The 25773-nt window shown below is 40.4% G+C and overlaps 1 protein-coding gene across 1 annotated transcript; it reads right to left on the bottom strand.

Annotated features, from left to right (window-relative positions):
* Nucleotides 1-373: 373 nt before the first annotated feature.
* Nucleotides 374-25773, bottom strand: LOC123830867 (cytochrome P450 2J2-like). The gene is made up of 9 exons (XM_045857548.1): nt 25484-25773; nt 18275-18437; nt 15615-15764; nt 15060-15220; nt 12057-12233; nt 9883-10024; nt 7310-7497; nt 4298-4436; nt 374-814 (listed from the first exon to the last, which is right to left on the bottom strand). The coding sequence occupies exons 1-9, from the start codon at nt 25682-25684 to the stop codon at nt 636-638; spliced, it is 1500 nt and encodes a 499-aa protein (XP_045713504.1). The 5' UTR covers nt 25685-25773; the 3' UTR covers nt 374-635.

Raw genomic sequence — 25773 nt, 5'->3', positions numbered from 1 at the left:
TGAGTTTTAAGTTAAAATAGGAGTCATTTTAACTTGCCAGAAACTTCAGTTACTCCCAGTCATCTATTCCCCAAGGTTTCACATTAATTATGGTCTTATTCTCTTGGCTGTGGGTCCTAATCCATCTGTTAGGCTGGGGTGAGGCCTGGTGGCTTCACATTTATTCCACGTGGAGTGTGTGAATGCCTGCCCATCTACAATCAACACAAATGTACAGTGTGGCAGGGACAGAACTCAGAGATTGTTTGAACAAAGTCCTTCACTTTACAGATGAGGACACTGATCATATTACATGAAGTATTTTGGCCAATTTCTCAGTCTCCCACTCAGGTGATCAGATTGAGGAAAAAAATGTAAGACAAGATCCAAGATATTTAGCAAGTTCAAGGCCTGATGTGATTGGTTTTATTTTAGGAATATCATTGGGGGGTGTTTTCTAGAGATACATGATTTGCTCAAGGCTACACTGGAGGAGATAAAACTGGATTTGAATCCAGTTCCCTGTGATTCCAATGCCTGTGCTCTTTGCTCAGAGCCACTTCCACTCTGCTGCCTCAGTTCAGAGCAGGTGCCCAGCCTTCAGAGGACATGCCCGTTCTTCCTGCTTTCCTTTCTCCTCTCCTTCCCTACCACCTTCATGCCCGAAGAACAGCACTGATGCGGTAGTCAACTGGGGAGACAGTCATGCCTATTCTGAATTCCTGGCTCAGCTTCACATTGTCTGGAGGCTTAAAGGTAAATTTTTGCAAAAGGGTGGTGAAGAAAATAAAGAGCTCAGCCTTGGCCAGCTGTTCTCCAAGGCACGCCCGCTTTCCTGAAAGACAAGAACACAAGATGAGTTATGTTTCCAGTTGATGTCAGTGCCCAGCAGGGATCGAAATCTACTACGTCTTGCAAAACTTCAACAGAAGAAGGGCCTGCTAGGCCCTGGGGCTTTCTGTACAGAGGCTTATGTAATCTGACCACCACTGGGCTGAAGCAAAACATGGGAAACATGTATGTGGACTCAGTGCAGTGCCTTCAGGGTCAGGCAGGTGAAGGTGCAGGGTGTAGGTGATGATAGAAGTGGGAGGCCTGGGTTGACCTAGAAAGTGCAGGTCTCGCCTGCAGACTGTAAAAACTCAGTGAACAAACAACAATGACAAAAGCAGAAAAAAATTAATTTCTTTTAGTCCTTAGAAGAGTACTATCTGAAAGTATAAGCCAGTAATGTCAGCAGGGTTTCTAAAGTATCAGGCATTTGTCCCCTAGATCATGTTTTCCTCCTTAATGGTCAGGGACCTTGCTGACATGGATGGCCCTCTACATTGGAACGGCTTCAGCACCTCTCCCTGAACAGTCCTGATGCTTGACTGTCCTTCCCCCAAAGTGCCTTTGCTTCTAACGTGGGCCCTACTCTGGATCCTTTACTCTATGCTCACACTCGGCCTTGTGTGGGCCATATCTGAGGCCTGGGTATGTGAGTCTAGAACTGGTGGCAGAGGACAGAGATCAGATTCAATTCCTCCCACTTTTTAGACATGTGCTTTGAGGCTAATTAAATTCTCTGGGTATTGGTGGAAATGTGTGTTTAATGTGGGATTTGTGTTTTATATATTGCCTGAGCTATACATTAAATCCAAATAATAATACAGAGAGCAAACCAAAATATCTTAATACATTTGCTGGACAATATTAAACATTCTAGCTGTAAAATAGCTTATTTGTAACTTTGTCTCATTAGTTATTAAAAAAAGTACCCAGAAGAATACAATTTAAAAGACTACTGCAGGTAAATCATTTGAGTGGTAGCATTACTAAAATAGCTTTCTGTGTATTATCCTTCTTTCCTGTGATACTTTCCACATTGTACCCTTTATTCTGAAGTAATTTGAAATGTATAGAAACCTTGCAAGAATAATACAATATACTTATTTTTTTCTCAGTTACTTGAAGTGTAAATTGCCTACATTACCCATGAACTCTTCAGTATGAATTCCCTCAAACAAGGACATTATCTGACATAACCACCAAATCAGGAAGTCACCATCATCTATCTTCCCCTGAGGTCCTCATCAGGTTTTGCCATCCTCCCACTAGTGTCCTTCATTTAGTAAAGGATCCAGTTTAGCATCAGGAAGGGAATTTTCAACTTCCATGACTTTGGCACTTTTGAAAATGACAGATGCATTATTTGTAAATGTCCCTCATGTTGCCTCATGATTAGGTTCAGGTTGTGAGGTCATGCATTTCTGGAGGCCAGATCACCCCAGTGAGGCTGTGTCCTCTTCACTCAGTCAAGTGGGACATGATTGTGATCTGTCCCATTACTGGTGACCATTAAGGTGGTGTATTCCAATTCTCCCCTGTAAAATTATTTTTCTCTTTGCAAGTAATAAATACTTCTTTGAGAGTATGTAAATAAACCAATCCTCAATGAACTAGTTTTCCTTGCTCTTTCTTGGTCAAATTACTTATTACTCTAATGGTTGCCTGATGAGGAATTTTAAAATTCCCTCATTCCTTGTGTATTATTAGTTAGCATTCTACTAAAGGAAATGCTTCCTTTCCTCCCTATTTTATTTATTCACTCATTTATTTGTGTTTTATGAATTCACAAATTCTTATTTTCATTCAAAGAGGTAAAATTTGTTATTAGTGTTTTGTTCTCAAGATACTTGGGATTTGTCTAGTAAATGAATATTTAAGATGGTATTTTTCTTAATTTTGGGGCACAAAAATATTTTCCTGGTTCACTTATGCTTTCCCTCCCCCAGGCTGGAATCAGCCATTTTCACCAGAAATCCTGGTTCCTTTCAGTGGATAACATTATGCAGAAACCAAAATCTGGGCATTAGAGGAGCTCATTGGTATAAAGGTGGTGTTGCTCCCAGGGCATCTCATGGGTAGAGCTGGGAAACCTGTGTATGTATATAGTGTGAGTATATATTTAAATATATACATCCCTGTTTATGTCATTTACTTTTATATCTACCTACCTACCTACCTATTTATCGAAAATATGAGTTCATATCGATAACATCTGGTTTCAATTCAACATCACAGAGTTCATTCTATTATCTCCTTTCCCCTATTTGTAACTTCTTCCCATTATCCTCATATGTTTACTTATTGGAGCAGTATCCTGTGTATACAGCTTCTCTTATATCACTGCCATAGCCATGCTGTGCAGACCCCCCTCATCTTGCTTGTGCTCTGATGCCCAGTCTAGGATTCTGCTGATCCCTCCCTTTTGCAAATGCCCTTCTCACCCCCACTTGGGCTCCAACACCCACAGTGGTCACTACAATTATCTCTCTTGTGTGTGTAATAATTTATTTTCTCCCTAAGTAATACATAGTCAATGAAAAAAAGGGAAAACAGTGTGAAATAGAAATGTATAAAAAGCTGCCATAGTTAACCCCCCTCAGCCTCAGTTTCATTATCTCTGCAGTGGTAACAGTAACACAAACCTTTTAAGTTGCACTAGAACAAGAACAGTTGTTTTTTTCCACTTCATTCATTGTGAAATCTTCAGGGCTGACTCGTTGGCACATAATATGTTTTTAGAACTAAGGAACTGGGAAATTACTTGAAATGATCCATGAAAAATACTTAATTCAACAGTAAGAAACATACTAAGAATTTTTGTTACTTATTTTACAATGTTATAACACCCTTTTTGGAACTGGCTGGCTTGGAAACAAGACAGTTGACACAGCACCCTCTTTGCACCATTCGAGTAGTTTACCATGTAAATGTATTACTTGGGTTTATACAGACTAATTAAAGTTTAAAGAGGCAAAAGGTACACACATATAGAGTGGAGTCCTATCCAATCCAGCCATGGCATCCAGAGTCTCCTGATGCCCATCAATGATAAAAGCATGTAGCTCCTTTGTTTTCTTACTCTCCCCATTCCCTTATTATATTAAAAATTGGCTCTAATTCCATGTCAGTGGGTAGGCTTTTAAAAGAACTTGAAAAATTTAAAAACTCTATAAAGACAGCAAGTGTTCATCTGTTTTCGTGAGCAAGAGGCGAGGCCTGAGTCTCTGTACCCTGTATTATGGGGGACAGAAAAACTGAAGCTGAAGTCTCCATCAGAGGCAAGCAAGGGCTCAGGAAGTGAGGGCAGGCTGAAGCAATGCCAGCCCTGGGTATCCTGAGGTTTAACAAGAGTAACAGGAAGTCACACTGGGCAGGGCTATGTGGAGCAGAGACATTTCAACTAGAGCAAAGGATGATGGGGAGAAAAGCAGAAAAGGGCTGGCAGAGGAACTCTGGATTCATGCACTCTCATTGTTTTCAAACTCACCTAATGAGAAGGGCAGAAAGGCTTCCCTTTTCTTAAACTGTCCATTCTCCAGAAAATGCTCAGGATTGAATGTGTCAGGGGTGGTCCACTCTGCAGGGTCCCTGTGCAGTGCAGTCAGGTTGGTCATAAGCATGGTGCCCTGGAGAAGGCAGCAAAGACTCAAGACAGGCTTCATCTATACAACATACCTATGAGTGCGGGGGAACTCCCCTGCTCCCAGGTTGGAACCTGATCATATCCTCACTTTTCCAATCCCACCATCTTCTGAGTCCAGCCATCCCCCTCCAACCTACCCAGGGCCCTAGTCTTTGTCATGGTACAGCTTGCAATGATGGATGGCAAATGCCTTCTGGGAATTTATGAGGGAGGTGTGGCTCCTCTTGCCTGAGTATGGATCTGCTCGAAAGGGACAAGGCAGTGTAGGATTTGAGAGAGGACATGAAGTGTAAGAGCTTTGCCAGTCAGGACTGTACCAAAACTAACCCAGCTGCTCACTAAAGTGGTAACCATGGCAGTGCTAGCAAGGTAAAAGGTGTCTCATTCATCCCTGTGTCCCCCATTCTCTTCCCTCCAATGTCTACTGCACTGCACAGGAGGTTTGTTAGTAGCATCAGGTCACCCAGTAAAAGGGACCACTATCCACGCAAGTATGTGGCAAAGACCCCAAAAGTCCTTAAAGCCTTCCTTTTCCTCATTGTGTCTTCAGTGAGGCTGGTTGATTTTACTGTAGATTTCTCTTGATTCTGTCCCCTCCATTCTGTGTCCACTGTCATAGTCCAGGCTACCACCTTGCTGTCTCTACTCCTGTAATAGCTCGCTAACTGTGCCCTGTCCTCTCCCCTTTCAATCTGCTCTACACTCTGAAACCAGAGTGAACTTTGAATATAGGATTAATTCATGTCATACCCATCTACCCACCCACCTATACCTTGAACTTGAGAGAACCCTTCATTAGCTTCCCATCATTCTGAGGTGACAGACCCATTGTCTGGCCCCTGTCTGGGCCACTCTCTCTGTGCCTGCACTCCCATTACATTAGCCTCTTTCAGCTTCTCAAACAGCTCCACTCCCACACACCTCCGTACCTTTTGAAATGTTGTTTACAATATCTGAATGTGTGTCCTCCTTACTTTGTCAGTGAACTAACCCTTAAGCATTCTGCTGTCCTCAGCTCAAACATCACTTCCTTTGAAAGCCTCCTTGGACCACTCCTGCTTCCACTCCCCATTCCAGCCAGCCTTCATGTTTACAGAAACCTGTGAGTGTTTTCAGGGGGCAGTTGTCATAGTTGCTAAGTATGTACTGGTGTGGTTATTGTCCTCAGGGCCATTTTCCCAGATCTGAGCATTGTGGTGCTTAATGAACATTTTTTGATTTAATCAAGAATAACTGCTATTTAAAGTACTCTCCATACTCAGTCTAGATTTAATGTTTTACATGCATGGACTCATTTTCCTTCCACCTGTGAGGTAGGTTTACATTCATTTTACAAATAATGAAAAACAAGATATGAGATGTTAAATAACATGCCCGGAGTCATGTAACAAAAAGGAGGTAGAGCCGTGATTTGAACTAGGCCTGTCTGACGTGAAAGCCATGGCTCCTAGCCTCCACTTTGTAGTAACTTAGGTCTCTCAGTTCGCAGGATGGTTATTAATGTTGGCATTAAAAATCAGGGGTAGGGCTGGGATGGTTTCCTGGAGCTTAAATTAATTACTATGACAAAGCAAGCAACACTTGTGAATTAATTTAGACCTCAGCCTTCACCTACAAAATGGAATCAGCAGGATTCAGTGAATGCAATAAGTACAGGTGTAGCTGCTTTCCCTGGGTCTGCAGGGACAGTGACCAAAATGTGTAAAATGGGTAAGCCCTCCTGGTTCTGCTTATTAAGCTTGTGTCCAGGTAGGACACATGCAGTGGGACAGAGACAACCAGAATGGACCTACAGAATCTGACCAGGTGCGAAAGCAAGGGACCTGTAAATGTGCAGTGTGCAGAAAGGGCACCAGGGGGCACAAGAGAGCTGTCTGCTGTTATCAAAAACCTGGAGGGCAGAGATCAGAATTTCCTTCCTGAGGACAAGGAATTGAACAGGAAGGAACTGAGAGCAATCTCAAAGGGACTCATTTAAGGTCAAAGTAATACAACTCCTGTGTAGACAACAGGATGTAGTATTAAAGAGGTGAGCCAGGGTATCAGAAGAGATCTAGTTCCTGAACCCAACTCTTATCACGTTGTAGCTGAGAGACCTTACACAGGCTGAATCACTATGAGCCCTGATTCCCAATTTATATAATAGAAATAACAGACTTAAACTGAGAACTGATGAAGCATTCTGAAAGAGTCTCTGTATTCCACGGGACATAATTACTGCTTAATAAGTGTAGTTCCTCTCTCTCATTTTCTGACACTGAATATTGCACACACTTGGATTGGTTTTTCTTATGGGACAGATCCTTCACCCCCACCCCAAGTGGCAGCAAGTAAAAGTAGAAACAACACCTGTGGTAATATTTTGTTAGATGTTGGCCAGATGGTTTCATTAGACCCTTAATATTTCACTATTCTATAGCCCCAGGATCATGAGCAGAATTTTTCACAGTAATTATGGCAGGTCCCTAGTCCTGAATGATGCTCTATGAAGGCAAAGAAGAAAATTCCATGGCCACATCTGACTAAAAATGGTTACCTGCTCTATCTCCACAGATTAACAATACACATTTTACAGTAAGAATACAGAAATCCCACAGCAAAGAAAACCCCATCTTTGCTGACACATATTTGACCTAGGAATCTCCCTCCCCCGCCATAATAACTGTTAATATCTAGTTGAACTAATGTTCCAAAGACCACACATAAAGACAAAAATTAGTATTGAATCAGCAATAATATATGTCACTCCCCATTTAAGTGATTCTCTAGGACAAGAGTCCATGTCACTTTTCTATTTCAGATTCCTGTCATTTAAAAAGATGAGCTTGAAGAACTCAGGCTGGAGTCCTTAATTACCTTAGGTATGTAGTATCCAGCCAGGGTGGTATCAGCTGTCACTTGCCTGGGCGCATTCAAGGGGAGGATATTTCCCATTCTCTGCACCTCATGGACGACGGCATTGGTGTAGGGCAGGAACTCCCGAGATACCATGCTGGGCTGCTGTGACTGGCCAAGCACTCTGTCGATCTCAGCTTGTGCTTTTTCTTGAAGAGAAGAGAAAGTTCTATTATTCTATAACTTTCCTTGAGCCTGGTTAAGCTCAGGAATGGAGTAACTTGGATCAAAGTGCTGACCACTACAGTGGGCTCTACTGACTCTTGTTTCTCAAGGTGGTAGATGGAGAGTGGAAAGCAGACTGTGGGATGGAACAATTTTGGGTGAACATTTTTATTCTACCAAATTACTGCTCCAACTTACTTAAACTCTTTGAGTCTCAGTTTCCTTTTTGTATTAAGTGAGACTAAATCTACCTCCATCTTAGGGATATTTTGAGATTTATGTTACCTGATTGAGGTGAGCACCCAGATAATAATAAAAACTACTAATTGTCCCCCAATATGTTTTTTTTCCTTTTCCTACAATAGAGGATTCAGCTGGATACCTGGTTATCAGGCCAAAGACTCCATCTCCCAGATTCTTCTTTCACTAAGAGTGATCATGTGACTAAGTTCTGACTAATGGACTGTGTGTAGGGGGAATGTTTAATACTTAGCAGGTGCCCCTCCACTTCATCCCGTCTCCATGGTGGAAAAGCAGTCTTTGTGGGGGAGCAATATCTGCCACTGCAGTGAGGGCGTCATCTTAGATACAACACAACAACCACACACTGGAGAGGTGGAGCCCAGTGGGCTCTGCAGAGTGTGGTTCAAATTTCATACCTGAGAGCAATAAACTACTATTTTATAACACATTTACTGTTCATTGAACAACATTTTATGGTAAAATACACATCACATAAAATTTATCACTTTAACTTTCTTAAGTGTACAGTCCAATAGTGTTAAATATAGTCACATTGTTATGCAACAATCTTCAGAACGTTTTTAAATGCAGAACTGAAACTATGTCCATGAAACAACTCCCTCTTCTCCCCAATTCCCCAGGCTCCAGCATGTACCATTCTACTTTCTGTTTCTCTGAATGTGACTACTCTTGATGCCTCACACAGTGGAATCACACAGTATTTGTCTTTGTGTAACTGGATTATGTAAGTTAGCACGATGTTCTCAAGGGTTATCCACCTTTTAGCATGAGTCAATTTCCCTTCCTGTTTAAGGCTGAGTGATATTCCATTATATCCTACATTTTGTTTATCTTGTCATGCATCTCTGGACACAGTTGCCACCTCCTGGAGACTGTGACTGATGCTGCTATGATCATGGGTGTGACCTACTGTCATCTTCAGCCATTATTACTTTGGAGCCTCTATTACAGAAATCAAGTCTGTATCCTAACTAAGCAGCTTTTAAACTTTAAAAAAATAATGTGTTTCACAGTTGGAAAGGCATTTTGCAACGTGACTCAGAAGATATATATATTTGCATAAACAAACTTATCCTTAGCACATGGGAAGCTCTCTGATCTTTTCTATTCTACTTTTATTTTAGGAAAAATAATTGGTTTTGATCCACTAAATTCATGCTATATCTCTTTAATAAACTGTTACCTACAGTTTAAAAAACTGTATAATAACAAATCCGCTCTTTCTTCTGAGACCTGGGAAAGAAAAGTGTTTCTAATAGTCACTGTCCTTGAATGAACTGCAGTCTGTGAGGAAGAGGTATAAATGACGTGCAATAAACACGGTAATGGAGGTGTGTTAGGTCATCTCTAGAGAGAGAGTGCTAGGCATTCTCTATGGGACTGGAAAAACATGGAATGAGAGGTAGTGTTTAGCAGATTCTTCAAGCAGAGCTAGTGGTTTACCAGGCAGAAAATCAAGGAAACACATTCTTGTAGAGGGAAGAGCTGGTGCAATGACACAGAGGCATAAACAATGACAATGCAAAGAAAATGACATGTGATTTAATAAGGTTACATGCAGTGTGGGTGGAGGTGAGTTTGGACAGGAAGTAAGAGGCACATCACAGGGCATATTATCTCAAAATTAAAAGTTTGAACATCATCTCCAGGGCAATGGAAGGCAGAACTTCAAAGGAGGGAAGGCTAAGACCAGGTTTCTTTTTCTTCTTTCCCTCCCTCCCTCCCTTCTTTCCTTCTTTCCTTCCTTCCTTCCTTTTTTTTTCTTTTTGTATTGTCTGACATCTAACCTCCCCTAGAGCAAAATTTCACATGAGAATGTAACTCTCTCCTGGAATTCACCACAATGTCAATTAACTTCATTGTTTACCCTGCTAGACTTTGTGTTTCCTGAGGGCAGGGACTCTGTGTTATATTTGTGTTAGGGGGACCCATCACAATCATGACATAAAAATTGCTGGATGTCCCCATTCTGAAATCCACATGGCCTCGTGAGCATGCTATCTTCCTTTCCAGTCTATCATGCTATCTTCTGCTCCCACCTTTGGGGTGACCACTTCAGGAGACACCACTGTGTGCTGGCTTTGGGCACCCACTGACATGCTCACCTTGGATTTCTGGGTAGACAGCCATGTAAAGCAGAGCCCAGCGCAGCGTTGTTGAAGTTGTCTCGGTGCCAGCCAAGAAGAGATCCAGGGTGGTGAAGATGAGGTTTTCCTCATGGAAACTGGAAGTAGCATTGCCCATATGCTAGAAAGCACCATGCTTATTAGTGGATTTAGAGGGTTCTCAGCTACCATAATATAGAGGGGCTTCATGCTAGGGAGAGCATGTGGGAGGAGGGGGCCCTAAGAGGAAGGGCTTTCCCCTTTGGTCTCCTCAGGAGGCAGAGTCTCATTTCAGCAATATTGTTAGCACAGTCCTCCCCAAGTGCTGGAAGCTTTTGTTACTTTGAGTGAATGAAAATCAAAGCTAGTTTTTAATGGCTATAGTTTGGGAGAAGCAATTAGTACAGTAGAAAGAGAAGCTATTAGTCCAGTGGGGAGATGGACTTTGGTTCCAACATTAACCACATTGCTCACTATTTCTGTGACACAAGGCAAGTCACTTCACCTGCCTGGGCCTCACTTTCCTGTTTTATAAAATAGAAATAGCAAAACACACCTCTGAAGAGAACATTATGAATCATATGAGAGGTAATGGATGCACAGCAAAAACTCAACAAATATTTATACTGATACTAGAAAGGATAATTTAATTCTTCTATGTACAAGTTTTGTATCTCTCAGTGGATCTTTTTCTTGTAAGTGAAAAGTCTCTGAATCTACCAATTATTCCTTAGGACAGCCCATAGTCATTACCACCTTCCTCTGAAAGCCGCAATTGGTCCACATTCCTCTTACTGTGAGTCCCATGCCTGCACACCATAGAGCAAGTGAAGTCTCCTCCTCTGAGCAGAAATCAATGTTTCTATTAATATCATGCCAATAAGGTGAAATAAGAAGGGGGATGGGGAAGAAATCCATGATTCTGCCAACTTTCACAAGAGGAACAAATTATGTGATAGTCAAAAATTATGAAACTAATGCAATGAAGTATATTCATGAGAAGGAGTACTGATTTAAATGCTACACATCTAGTTTGGCTTTCCCCCCCTTTTTCTTTCCTATAGTGTTTGAAAGTGGGCAATATCAGGTCCCATTCAAGCCTTGAGGATAAACTCTGGCAACTGACTCAGTTTCCCTTGCATTCTGTCCTGGGGAAGGAGGGAGGGGTAGATAATTGGGCACAGATCCAAGCAAGAATAAAACAAAGCTTTGAGGCTCAAGTCTTATTTTTCCTTTTTATATAGCACCTTCAGATATGGGTAGAGGGTAGAGACTAGAAGATGAAAAGGCAGTATTTGGGCATTCCCAAGGTCTCAAGTCAAACATTACCAAACCCATATCTTAACTTCTAATTGCCTCATCCATCCTAAGTTAATGTTGCTCTTTTTTTTTTCAGATTTTATTTATTTATTTTTAGAGAGAGGGGATGGGAGGGAAAAAGACAGGGAGAGAAACATCAGTATGTGGTTGCCTCTCACACACCCACTACTGAGGACCTGGCCCACAACCCAAGCATGTGCCCTGACTGAGAACTGAACCAACCAGTGACTCTTTGGTTTGAAGCCTGCACTCAATCCACTCAGCTACACCAGCCAGAGCAAGTTAATGATGCTCTTATACTCTATGAAATTCTGCCTGTATTTTCACTCCCCTGTTGTAGTTCAATCATGACTCACAATTATGTCCATGCCTAATCTCTGGAACCAGTAGATGTTATGTGGAAAAAAAGGGATTTCATAGTCATGATTAAGTTAAGGGTCTTGATATGGGAAGATAATGTGGAGAATCCCAGTGGGCCCAATACAATCACAGGAGGCAAGAGTGTTGTAAGGAGAAGGTGTAAGGATGGTAGCAGAGAAGATGCTACACTGATGGCTTTCAAGATAAAGGAGAGGGCCATGAGCCAAGCAACACAGGCAACCTCTAGAAACTGGAAGCATCAAGGAAATGGCTTCTCCCCTAGAGTCTTCAAAGGAGCCAGCCTTGCCAACACCTTGACTGGAGCCCATTCCAACTGCTTTCAGACTTATGACCTCCAGAGCTGGAAGAAAATAAATTTGTGCTTGTGCTGTTGTGAGCCACTAAGTTAATTTGTGACAGCATCCATAGGAAACCAGTACATCTCTATTTGTTCTTCAAAAACAAAGCCCAGGAAACAACTGTGGTTTTCTCACCTTTTCCATTTCCTTGAGGTATGCATCAATAAAATCTCTTGATTCCTCAGGATTCCAATCTCTCTTGTGCTTTTCAATCACATGAGAAACAAACAATTTCAGTTTCTCCCATTTGCTGAAGAGTGCTTGGTGGGGTCCAGGAATGAAGCACATTATCCATGGAAAGGTATTATAGAGCTAATTGAGAAAAACAGAACAATGATGGAGACATCATGGTTCTAGTCTCCTAGTTTTTAAGACAGCAGAAATGTTCTTTTTCTAGCTCTTGTTTGCCTACACTTGGACTGAGACTGTTCTTTTCTCTCTCATCCCTCCTCTTACCCCTCCAGCAAAGCATTTCAGAGCTCCATTCAAAATATATTGTTTCAGAGCATTTCTCACCACCCCAATTGCTCTGTCTCTTCCAACAATCTGCCGTCTCTTGTCTGGATGCTGTAATAGCCTCTGATAGTTTTTTCTGATTCCATTCTTAACCTTGTTCCCAGTCTATTTTCCACAGAACTGCAGAGTGATTATTTAACAGTTTAATCCAGTGATTTTCAACTGGTCTGCTGCAAGAATTTTTAAAACATGCAATATCTGATTATTTAGTCAGAGGCACATAACTCTTTTTCTTTAGATTGTAAAATTTAACAAAAAAAATGACAACAACCAACATAATAGCTGTCCAGTGTGAATGAATCAAAATTATACCAATTTTTGTCAGATTGGCAAAAAATATGTATATTTGGTGTACTGCAGAATTTTAGTAATTAGTTTACATGTGCCATGAAATGAGCAATGTTGAAAATCGTTGGTTAAATAGGATCATTTCACTTGTTTATCAGTTCTTCAATGACTCCCCAAGATGCGCAGGTAAACTGCTACATTGTTCTCTAGGCATTGAAGCTCTACATGAGCAGGTGCCTGCACACACCTGTCACTTACAGCCACTTTACCTTCTCCAGTCTGCCCCATTGGTCTCTGTAAGAACATCAAGGATCTTTCTGTGTAGGCCTTTGCATTTGCTATTCCCTCCAGCTGGAAGGCTCTTCCTCTGAAATCTCTGGAACTCTAGCCTCTTCACTTCATTAAATTGCTGCCCAAATGTCATTTATTTGGAGCAGCCTCCCCTAATGATCCAATAAGTAGCAGCACCCCTGTCACCCTCTTTCCATTCCCTTATCCTGTCTTATTTTTTCTTCATGGCATTTAACACTCTTTTGTGATATGTGTACATATATCACAAAATACATATATGTACATATATATGTATATGTATACATGTATATATGTGTGTGTATAAATATTTGTTAAACATATATATGTATTTGTTTCCCCCCTCTAAGGTAATCTTCATGTGAGTATTTCATTTTTAATGAAATAAAGTTGATTTTGAATATATTTTCTCTAATAATATCTGGTAGGAAACAGATAGCATAAAAAAATGAAAAATTACCCAGACTTACAACATGACATAAGCTTGGCGAATAGCTCTGATGCTTTCTACCTATAATACTTTGGTAATAATAATAATGAGGAGGAGGATGTAAGTTTGTGCTCCTTAGTTCAACTAGTTGCTGATGGGGCCCGAGGGCTATGCTGGTGGCCAAATGACCTGAGGCCCTTTAAGCACCTATCCCAGAGCCAGTGCACCACTATGTGGATTTGCTCACACATTCTCATGTCTGTCTGCATACACCATGGTGCTTCATTTCATCTTTAAAAGATTGCTGTGGAAATTAACTAAGATAAAGTATGTGCAGTTGTCCACTAAAGAGCCTGGTCTATTTTGGGATTCTAAGAAATGGTTATTAACCCTACTTTGTTGTCCCTTCTTATCTCTTTAGAAATTTCATTTTCCTAGAGAAAGTCAGCTGGGTACCTATGCTGAACTCTCATGACTTCCTGGGTTCTGTCTTAATAGGAAGAGCAAAATGGAATGGAACCACTGAATTGGGGACTACCATGTCTGGAAGTGAGGACAAGGAATTTAAAAATAACATCGACAGTAATAATAAAAATAACAGCTCACATTCACTGTGGCCTTTGTATGTGCCAGGATTCACACTAACATCTTTATCCACTCTGGTGTGATGGATCCATAGACCTCCAAGCAAAGATGCTTATTAGGAATAAATAAAAATAAACCTGTTTCTAGATACCAGAGAGGCTACCTCAAGACTTGGGGTTGATTTTTACCTAGACATGCCTTCTAAACCTAGAACAGTGGCTGAGACACCAAGAAGCTTCACAGAGTTTTTGACAGACTCAGAAAACCCCAGGACAAAAATGGCGTGCAGGGCCCACCAAGGTAGGGGGCAAGGTTTGAACCCCAAGTGCCTTTACCCTATGCAATTAGGAAATTGATGAATGATACCCTGCTGATGTGCATGAAAATGGGGAAGTAGCATTGGAAACCTGGCATCTTTTATGATGAGTTTTGTAAATGGAAGAAGAGAAATGAATGGATGTATTGACATGAAAAATTGTGCTAGATTGTTCATGGCAGCTTTACTTCTAACATTTAAAACCTGGAAATAACCCAAGTGTCTCTCAATAAAGAAGAGAGTAGTAAACAGTGGCATACCCATAAAATGGAATATTATGCAGAATTTTTAAAAACAGCAACTAATACAGATGAATCTCAAAACAGAGTACCCAGGGGAAGCCAAGCACAGAAGAAAAGTTCTGAGACAGGAGGTCTGAGGTGGCTGGGTTAGGGAGGGACATGGATGGGGGACTGAAAGGCAATGGCACTCTTGGCCTTTTTAAATAAAACAACATAAATGCACAGGTGTATGGCATATGAAGTTCACTGCTTCACATAAATTTTAAAAATGTCTTTGCATACAGCATTTATATAACATTTACCTATGTTATCTAAAATGCTAGTCACAGGTTGATTTCAAGTAAGATTGTGTTGAACTCAGTTTTAAAGGGTTATATTGTAGCTTAAAAAAAACCATGCCCAACATCAGCTCCAGTATCTTTATCCAAGAAATGAAAAAAAGAAACCCTTACGTGGGCCCACACTGACGTCTCTAGGTGTACGACCTCATCTATCAACTTCAGCATTTCTTGAAACTGATCATCCTGGTACTCAAAGCGCTCCCCAAAGGTGATGGAGCAAATAATATTGGAAACTGCATTGTTGATCTTGAAGTGAGGATTAAAAGGCTGTCCTGGAGGTGGAAGAAAAGGTAGATCTTTCAGACTGGTTTGCTTCTGTTTTCTAATAGTCTACATCACATATGATACCTGAAGGACAAAAATAGACCTGAGGCTCTGGCCACAGCACCCTACACTTGGTCAGACATACAGGAAGTACTCACTCAGTGCCTAGGAAGTCAAACTGATGACTGGGGTTTAAAATTAATAATGTCTTTAATGCCCTTCTTCTTGTGCTTAATTCCAGAGCAGGGCCTGAGGGCAGGGCCATGGTTAGTTGTTTGGTTATATCCTCAGGGCCCAATACAGTGCTGGGCACAGGACAGGCTTGCAAGTACTGAGGAAGTATCTGTTCAGTGAATGAAAGGGCCACAGTCTCCTGCACATGTCCTAGAGGAGGACACTCACCCTTCTCCTCCTCTATTGCCAGGGCCAGGTGATGGACCTCCTCCTGTATGCGCTCCTCTAAGCTCTTCTTTCCTAAACCAAAGTCCCTTAGTGTTGTCAGGGTGAACCTTCTTTGCTCCTTCCATATCTGCCCATTGGACAGGATCAGTCCTGAAAAGAGAAAGCCAGCATTATGAAAAGAAAGCCAACATATGGTAGGGGAATTTCTATGAGACTGTAGAAAGGAAAAGGTCATTAGGCAGTTGGGCAGTATTCAGAGCAATCATCCCAGAGCAATGAATATAATTGCTCCCATGTACTGGTTGGAGGCAATAACAATCATGTTAGTATTTTTTATGCATTATGCAATTCAGTACTCATAGAAACTCTGGGAGGTAAATACAGTTATCAACCCCTTTCAAATTTTGTTGATGAAAAAACTGAGGCACAAGGGAAAAAGTAAAGTTTGCAAAGACTCACACAGTATAGTAAGCAGCTGAGCAGGCATTCAAGTTCACATGTACCTGACTGCAAAGGCCACACTTTCATTACTAGTCACATAGTTGTATTTAAGTATTTATGTCATGCTACACACTAAGAAAGCACCCATAGGTAAGAAAATCCATATTTGTAAAGAGGCAAGGCTTTAATGGGTCTTATAGGAGAGGTTCCATCTACACTTAACCTTCAATAATGAAGAAATGACTGAAGAAAGCAGAGGAGTGAATATCCCATGCAGGCAAAGGAAAAGACAGCATCTTGGTGTGTTCAACAGACCATCACTTCTTGTATACCATGGGTAAGGCCACACCCCTTTCATTTCTTCACTTCTAGAGCACTCTTCAACTTCTTTTAATGTCTCGCTTTGGCTCTAGCCCCCTAGTGAAATGGCCCTCCTTGCTCTCAAATCCAGGGTTGCTTTTTAACCTCATCTTACTTGGTTTTTCAGCAGCATTGGACAATTTTTTTCTTGAAACAATCTTTTCCAGTGGTGTTTGGGGCACTACACTTCCAAGATTTTTTTTAATTCCCTGGAAGCAGAGAACTTCCCATATCTCTGGCTAGTTCATCTTCTACCCAGTTCTGAAATGACAGAGTTCTTTGAGAGAAGATCTCTTTTTCCCCTATACTCCATTTCTGGAAAATCTCACACCTAAACATTTAAATAGCATCTATTGATAGTGACCTTCTATTTCTATCTCTGAGCTTCAGACAGAGATGTATGGCTGTCGGCTTGATTTTACTAACTTTAAAGGCATTGCAAACTCAGCATATCCATGATGGAATTTATGCTTTTCTCCATATAGCTCCCCACCGAAGTCAAACTTATCTTCTCCTTCAAACGCCCTTGTTTCCATCCATATACTGGTTTGGATGTCTATCTAAACACTTTCTTCTCCCTCTATTCCCTCTTTTTCTAGGTCATCATGTTCTACTGGATTACATCATGAATATCTTAAATCCATGTATCTTCACTGCCACTGCCCCAGATTAACCTAGTGTACTGTCCTATCTTGCTACCTTCCTAGTCCAAGCTATCACCTTTTCTAGCCTAAAATGCTGCAATGGTCTCTTGCTCCCTTTATTTCAGCCACTACATTGCAAACAAAATCAGTTTTTGATGATTCCTTTCTCTACTGAAAACAATTTAAGAGCTTCATTGTTTTTAGGGTAAAACCCAACATCCTTATCAAGAACTTGCATAAACTATTCCTGTCCAAGTTCTGCAGCTTTATCTCCATTTAGTTATTCCATTTGATCTCTGTTCTTGCCACATTGGCACATTTTCATTTCCTCAAGTTCACTGTGCTTCTCACCTCAGCAACTTTTTGTATTTTATTCCCTCTGCCTGATTGCCTCTTTACTTGATTAAATTAATTGTCACTTACATTAGTTTTTCTTGAATCCCAGGACTAGATTAGATAGCCCTAATAAGTGCATTCTTCACATATCAATAATAAGGCTTTAAATTATTACAGATAGATAATAGTCTTTCTCTCTGAATAGAACTTGACTTACATAAGAATGTGGATTTTAAGCCCTGGCTGGTGTAGCTCAGTGGATTGAGCGCAGGCTATGAACCAAAGTGTCCCAGGTTCGATTCCCAGTTAGGGTACATACCTGGGTTGCAGGCCATGACCCTCAGCAACTGCACATTGATGTTTCTCTCTCTCTCTTTCTCCCTCCCTTCCCTCTCTAAAAATATATAAATAAAATCTTAAAAAAAAAGAATGTGGATTTTATCTGTGCTATTCATTGTTTTATTGCTGGTGCTTAGCACTGTGCTTCACATTGCAGATAACAGAGTAGATGGATGTAGAGTTAACAGATAAAATATTTCAAAGAGGAAAGAGAAGCATCTGAAAAAATCATGCTTTGGTAGAGTAATAAATTTTAGTTTTCATTTATATTTTTAAATGTTTAAGTTCATTTAATGATAATTTGAACTATTCATGACATACTGTTCTAATGTAGACTGGAAGGCTTGAAGGCTGACCCAGCATAATTCTCAGAGAGGGAGCCTTTGTAGGGAAATGAGAACATCAAGCTTCCACTAAAGGCAGCAGTTTTATACTGGGCGTGGTCTCTAGGGTGTGCTGGAGAGGTCTAGTCTCAGAGGCACCATTAACAGACCTTAGAATTATTAAGCATACACATCTGACATTGGTCAAGAAACTTACCATTTTTCTTGAAGATCCGTTCTCGAATGGGGGATAGGGGGCGGTCAACAAACTTGTGGCCCTGGTGGACAAGAGCCTCTTTGATTAAGGGCAATCCAGTTACAATGATTGTATGCCAGAAACCAATCTCCATGCTGAAAATGTTCCCATATTTCTTCACATACTGAAAAATAAATAGTCAGATGTGAATGTGCACACCTTTGTGTGTCCAAGAAAGAAGTAGTGTGTAGCTGGAGGGCTTGTATTGAGAGCATGGGTGTGTGCTCTCTTTGAGCTGACAGGAATGTGTCTCCCTGTTTTATTCTCCTCCTCTTCTCAGCTACACTTGGATTTAATTCACTATAGGACATGTACATCCCTTATTAATCATTTTTTCATATTGTCAACCTATATGAATTGAGTGAGCATCTTCCACTGTCCTGAAAATGAGTTATGAAGATATAACTATAATAAAATAAACAAGGTCGCTAACCCCAAGCATCTTAGAGTCTAGTGAACAGAATCCAGCACCTGTGTCTCACCAAAGAGGGCTGACGTTTGTGCAGTGTAAGTCTAGAATAGCAAGCATGGATTTCTTACTAAATCATATCTGCTTAAACAAAAGAGAAGTCCCCTTTCTCAACATGTGCTCTGGAAGACAGAAAATGCATTCCAGGGCTGGTTCCAGTGGTGAGGAAAAAGCACTCTAGCTCTGGAGCTGTGTGTGAATGGTAACTCTACAGTTCACTGGCTGTGGGCTTTTGAGAAAATTGCCTGATTTTTTTGAGCCTCACATCCCCAGCTAGAAAAGGCAGAATATGGTCCCTCCATCAAATGGTTCTGTGAGGAAGAATGAGAGCAGCCATGTGAAAGGCACTTTGTTTCCTGGTACCTGGTGCACAGCCGCTGGAGTCTCTGAGGAATGAATGCACTCTGTGGCGACAGAGAGGACCAGAGCTCAGGGATGTGGGGGGAAGGCACTCCTGGTCGCAGATGGACCCAGCCACTGGGTACCATGTTAAGCATCTTTCATGTTTTATGTGATTAAATCTCACAATACCCTACAGTAGTAATGATTTCCCTTGTCTTTCAGAAAAGGAAAGTGAGTCATAGCTAAATTATGTAGCCAAGGTGAGAAAGCTATTGAGTGGTGGGAGGATTTTGCAGGCATTGTGTAAGATTCAAGGAAAAGAATGTGCATCTGAGGTGGTCCCAGGACCTTAGAGTTTAGTGGGGTCCTTTGGCTTTAGTGAGAGCAAGAGAGTGAAAGTGATAGTGAGAGAGGGACAGAGGGGAGAATGGAAGAGTGTGTGGGTGTGTCACCAATCTGCACAAAGTTGCAGGTGTGTACAAGACACGTTAAATGACAGTGAGTGGTCATCCATCAAAGTTTTTCCTGATCTGGCTATTCAAGAGAAGACTCTTGTTAAAGCGTTCAGCTGCCTCTGGTCTGCTGGGTGTGTCTAGCTGCAGTCAATGGATCTAATAGAAGGTCTCCATTTCCTCCAGATGTCTGCAGCCTCATTTCCATGATTTCCATGCACTCATGCTCCCCCATGTGCCCCTTATTTCCCTGGATGCCATCAGGCCCATCAGAGCAAGTGGATTCAGAACAATGGATTCAGTCATATTCCACCACCCTTCTCCCACAATATATTTACAAAGTGACATGCTACTCAGCCATATAAAGAAGGAAATCTTACCCTTTGCAACAGGATGGATGGACCTAGAGAACATTATACTAAGTGAAATAAGCCAGTCAGAGAAAGACAAGTACCATATGATTTCACTCATATGTGACATCTAATGAACAAACTGAACTAACAAGCAAAATAGAGATAGACTCATAGATAAAAGGCAGGCTGGCCACTTTGAGGGTGGTGGTGAGGGGGTGGAGGAATCAAGAAAAAGGAAAAAGGATACTTGGACAGGAACAACAGTGCGATGATTAGGGAGGAGGGGTATGGGTGGAGGCAGAAGAGGACATAAGGGGGATAAATAGTAATGGGAAATGCAATAAAAATGAATTTAAAAAATTGAGACTGAACTCAATACTTCCTTTGTTCTTTGGGCCAGAGTCTTCCATCAGTCTGTGTTCATCTCTAGCACAGCATGCCCTGTCTTGCTAGAAAGGGCAGAGCCAAGATTCCCTCTCAAGCTGGTCTGCTGCTAAGAAACTACAGGGAACATCTTGTTGAATGCTGGGATAAACTTCTTAGGCTTTACAAGCAGGGTTTCTTGACTACTTTAGAATACTCAATAAGGACGGGTTTAGAACAGCTGAAAAATCTCATATTAAGCTAAATGACAACCTAGATTCTCAGCATGTACTTGGAAGGGACTCAGCACTCCATTAATATTTACTGAAGTGAATTTCTTCAGCGTCCCATCTCTACCAGTGCTATGTCCATGTACATGAATACTCCAAGATTACTGGATGAGAAACTCATGTTATGATGAGCTATGTAAACATGGATAGTTCATAGGACCCCCTGAAGCCCTGGTGATACCCAACAACTGTTGAATACACTGTGCTGGTCAGTGTGTTAATTGCTGTACATGGAAATAAATGTATGGCTTAGAGGGAATCTCAGAAGACTTTGTAAGATTGGCCATACTTTTAAATACATAACATTAAACAAGTCATTTAAAAAACAAACAGTAAAGGAATGAATGTGGTTAAAAATAAGATGTTGAGAAGGCTAACACAGGCTGACATTCAAAAAAGAACATAGAAAAATAAAGAGAAAAGCATTAACAGAGGAGCTATGTGAGGGGCAAATAAAAGTAGTAAAAGACAGGAAATACAAATGAAGGATGAAAATTTCAAATGTAGAATTAAAGAATTAGGTGGAGCAAAATAAATATTTTGAGCAAACAACAATTACAAGTGGAAAGTTAGTGATAAAAAGAGTTGAGTGAGAGTGTACTTGCTTTACATACTTAAACCCCATAACCATCAGGACAAAGACACAAAGAAACAAAATAAAAAGGAAGAGAGTGTACTAATTCTCAATCCCACCGGCTGTAGGCTGGAGGGCCTGCTCCTCTGACCTCTCACCAGCACTGAGCAGTGTGCGTGCAAACACGCGCATGTATGTGCCTATCATTCCAATAGACAAAAGAAAAGTTTTTCATGTATTTTACTAAAGTTAAACACCTTTCTGCCAATATCTATGTTGTATTTAAAAATTTTTGTTTATGTTTTCTAAACATTTTTTCTATCAAAAAGTTTAACTTTTTAATTTATTGATATATAAGAGCCTAAATAGAATGTTACAAATGGGTATCATTTTATTTTTATTACACAGGAGTATGAAAAGATACACACCAAAGTCCTATGGAGGTATTACTGACAGCTGGTGTGAGTATGTGTATGTGTGAGTGTGTGGGTGTGTGTTGGGGCTGTGGGTGCAAGAGGGGGGAAGATTCTTTCTCATTCTCTGAACTGTATTTTAAACTGTCTCAAAGTGTGTCTATTGCTTTTCTGGTTAGAAAGTATTTTTATCCAATAAAGCAAAAGAAAAAAAGAAACTTAAGGAAATAAGAAATGAAACTTGATAACAGTGCTCCTGAACTTTTTGTCATAGAATCCTGTGAAAATTTAGTGTATGTAGTGGATGTGCTCTCCAGTAGAGTCCTGTATGCATGCATAGTTATACCCTAGGGATTCAGGTGTTCACTGAGGCCCGTGAACCCCTGATTTCTACCCTTGTACAGAAACAAGGAGGCGTCCTTTCCCATGGAGCAGGTCAGGGTAGATCTCTGACTTTAATTTCCCCCACAGTAAGGAAGAGGCTACCCTAGCCACCCTCATTGTCTCTGTCCTTGTTTTCTCTAGCCCACACTGATGAGAATGGAGGATGGAGTCCTGTGGGGGTTCTTATAAGAAACACATTATGTGGAGGGACCAGGGGTGAGGTGGGGTGGGGTGGGAGTGAAAGACCAGAATAACACTGTAGGAGCTTTAGACCCTAAGTTGACATTTGAACCACAATCCACAAATATGATAATTCTGACCCTAAATCCACTGATAACCTGCCAAAATCAGAGATTTACATGGTATCAGAATCATATAACATCATACACAAAATATCCAGGATACAATCCAAAATTATTCACCTTACCAAGAATACAGAAAATCTCAACTTCAATGAGTGGACACCAATACTGAGATGATACAGATGTTGGAATTATAGGATAAAGATTTTAAAACTGCTATTATAAATGTTTTGGGAAACAAATATAAACACTTTCAAAAATTTAAAACTAAGAATTCTTAACAAAGAAAAATGAAAACACATAAGAACCAAAGAGAAATTTTAGAAGTGAAAAATACAATAATCTAAGCAAAAATGTACTCAGTAGAGTAAATCAGTTGCCAAGGGGTAATGACAGAAGACTCAGTAAAATTGAAGACAGGTCAATAGAAAATTTGGAAAACATGAAAATGAAAACTGAGACCCAGGGAACTGCGTTAGAATAAGAAAAGATCTAACATTTGTTCCATCACTGTCCAAGAGTTCCAGAAATAGAGAAAAATCCATATGGAGTTGAAAAATATGTGAGAAAATAATGGCTGAAAAATTCTCAAATTTGGTAATAGACAAACCTAGAGATTCAAGAATCTCAGTGAACCCAATAAACACAAAGAATTTAGAGCCAGAGATATAATCATCAAATGTGTGAACACTAAAATAAAAAATTCTTAGAAGCAGGCAGAGAAGAACAACTCATTGCACATGGGATACAACGATTTAAATGATAGCAGATGTCTCAGTCAGAAAACATGGAAGCCCGAAATAAGTCGTACAACAGTAAAAAGTGTGAATGAAAGAAACTGTAGACCTACAGTTCTATATTCACTGAAAATGCACTGCAGAAATGAAGGTGAAATATATTATTAGATGAATGAAAGGGAAGAAACTATTTTCTTCTTAGAAACCAGCTCTAAAAGAATGATTAAAGGAAGTTCTTGAGATATAAGGAGTAGTAATGGTAGAAAACTTGAAACACTAAGAATGGAGAAATAGCAACAGAAAAGGGTAAATGAATGGTAAAACATAAACTATACTTTTCCTCTTGAATTAAAAAAAACTGCTGCACAGTTAAAAGCAAAATTATAATATTGTCTGATGTGGTTCTCAATGTATATAGGGGTAATATTAAAAACATTTATATTATAAAACCTGGAGGCTAAGGAGACCCAAACTGTCATAAGTTATCTATACTCCACTTCAAGTGGTAAAATATTGAGACTAGGACACTGCAATAAGCTAAGTACTCAAATTGCAATCTCTAGAGCAACCACAGAAAACAAAATACAAAGAGATGTACTCAAAACACTAAAATAAACAATAATTAAAAAAATGTTCAAATGACCCACAGGAAGACAGGAAAGAACAAACAGGAATAAAAATCTGGTAACATAGGAAAAATGGCAGACTTATGTTTCAACATATCAATAATTACATTAAATATAAATTATCTAAATTCAGCAATTAAAAGAGATTGACAAAAGAAAAAGATGACCCACGTATATGCTGTCTATAAGAAACTCATTTCAAATGTAATGATGGTAGTAGGATAAAAGTGAAGAAATGGAGAAGCATACACCATACAAATACTAATTAAAAAAGAGCTGCATTGACTATATTATATCACATAAAGTAAAGTCTAGGCAAAAAAAATCACCAGGGATGAAGAAGGATGTTACCTAATAATTTATGAGTCAGTTCACCAAGATAACATGACGATTATAACCTTCATTCACCAAGTAAACAAGCTGCCAAATGCATAAAGGAAAAATAACAGTATTGAACAGAGAAATAGATAAACCTGTACTTAGAGTTGGAGATTTCAACATGACTCTTCTAGTAATTTGTAGAACCAATAGATAAAATGTCAGGAAGGGTATAGAAGAATTCAACAACACAGTCAAGCAATAAAAATCTAATTGATGTATTAAATACTCTGCCCAACAACAGCAGAATACAGATGACCCTTCAACAAAGCCAGAATTGGGGGCTTGAGCATAATGCACAGTGAAAATCCACATACAACTAGCATACTTTTTTTTCCCCAAGCATGCATGGGGGGGTGTAGCTTGAGCCCTAAAGCCAACCTTAACATATTTTTAAAATTGAAATTGTACAAAGTATGTTCTCTGACCATAATGGAATCAAAATGGAATTCATTAACCAAAAGAAAACTGGAAAACTTCCCAATTCTTGGAAATTAAACAATGCATTTCTTAAACTAGGGTACAGATTTAAGAGCCTACTTTTAAAATGCTGTGACTAATGCTGTTAGTGTTACCAATTGGGTGTTCCTCCCAGAAACTGATAAAACCTTCTCCATCCAGACCTGAGTATGTAGGCACATGCTTCAAGTGCTCCAGGCATTTCTAGGGGAATTAATCTTTTTGCACATCTGCTCTGAGTCATGTTACTATGGACCCTTCACTGTTTTATGTCACCTTCCAGAACCACCTATCACAGTGTTGCCTTTCAGCAAGGAATCTGTACTGAGAGGCAGAGAACGAGTTGAGGATTGTTGAGAAAGTATTGGATGTTGGAGAAATTTTTAGGGATTTCAGAGTGACCCCAGTTAGGATTCCCTGAGGGAGATTATTATAAAGAGGTGGAAAGAGGTCCTAAGGGTTCTAAGTGGCTTCTGATGGAGACTGAACTTGTCATGGAGAAACATCCTGAACCACTAAGAAAATCTGAGGTGAGGAAAGATTTTAGCATACTGCATAAGTACTTTCAGACACATGATTGCAGAATATGAGGTGCTCAGTCATCGTGGTGGTGGGAGCAATTCAGTTGAAAAGTGGTGAGGATTTAGGTGATATTATTATTTTACATATGGGAAATGGAACATCCGAGAGGTAAAGTACAGCTGTTCCCCTCAAGGATACCAATATTAAAGAGGACAAGGTCATCATATTACAATAAGATGTTATGATAATATTAAAGAAGATACTGTTAAGTGAGTTGAAGAATGTAACATGCCTAGCACACAAATGGTAAACATTTAGCAATATTTCACCTCTAGAAAGGGCATGTGAAATCCTGCCAGTCGAGGAAAATGAGGCTCAAAGTGGGGTTCACCAGAGGACTGGCATTAGCAGCAGAGCCACCCATCCTCCTCCTCTGTCCCTGGGATGATCCTCCACCTGCAGGTCATAGTCAGGACTCGCGGTCCAGCGCCTTAGCCTGCTCCTACCTTCTGAAGGGACAGATGAGGCTGCTTAAAATCCAGTAGGACGAAGTCCCCAAAGAAAGGCACACTCCTGGGCCCTGGTGGGTAGTTCTTTGGGAGTCTTTGCCTTTTGAAGAAGTTTGCAAGGACCAGGAAAACTATGGCACCAAGCAGGAGAGTGCTGGGATTGAGTGTCCTCCAGATGGCCGCCACTAGGGAGCCCATCGCCCCCAGTGTGGGTCGGACTCCTCGCTTCTCTGTGGTCTGAGCAGGTGAAGTTCAGTCTGTCTTTTTCAGTGCAAAACCTTCAGCAC

The sequence above is a fragment of the Phyllostomus hastatus genome, unplaced genomic scaffold (genome assembly GCF_019186645.2).
Source record: "Phyllostomus hastatus isolate PE091 unplaced genomic scaffold, TTU_PhHast_1.1 phas_contig_147, whole genome shotgun sequence".
Classification (NCBI taxonomy): Eukaryota; Metazoa; Chordata; class Mammalia; order Chiroptera; family Phyllostomidae; genus Phyllostomus; species Phyllostomus hastatus.
The sequence above is the reverse complement of the archived record's forward strand: the minus strand, read 5'-3'. Positions and strand labels throughout refer to the sequence as shown.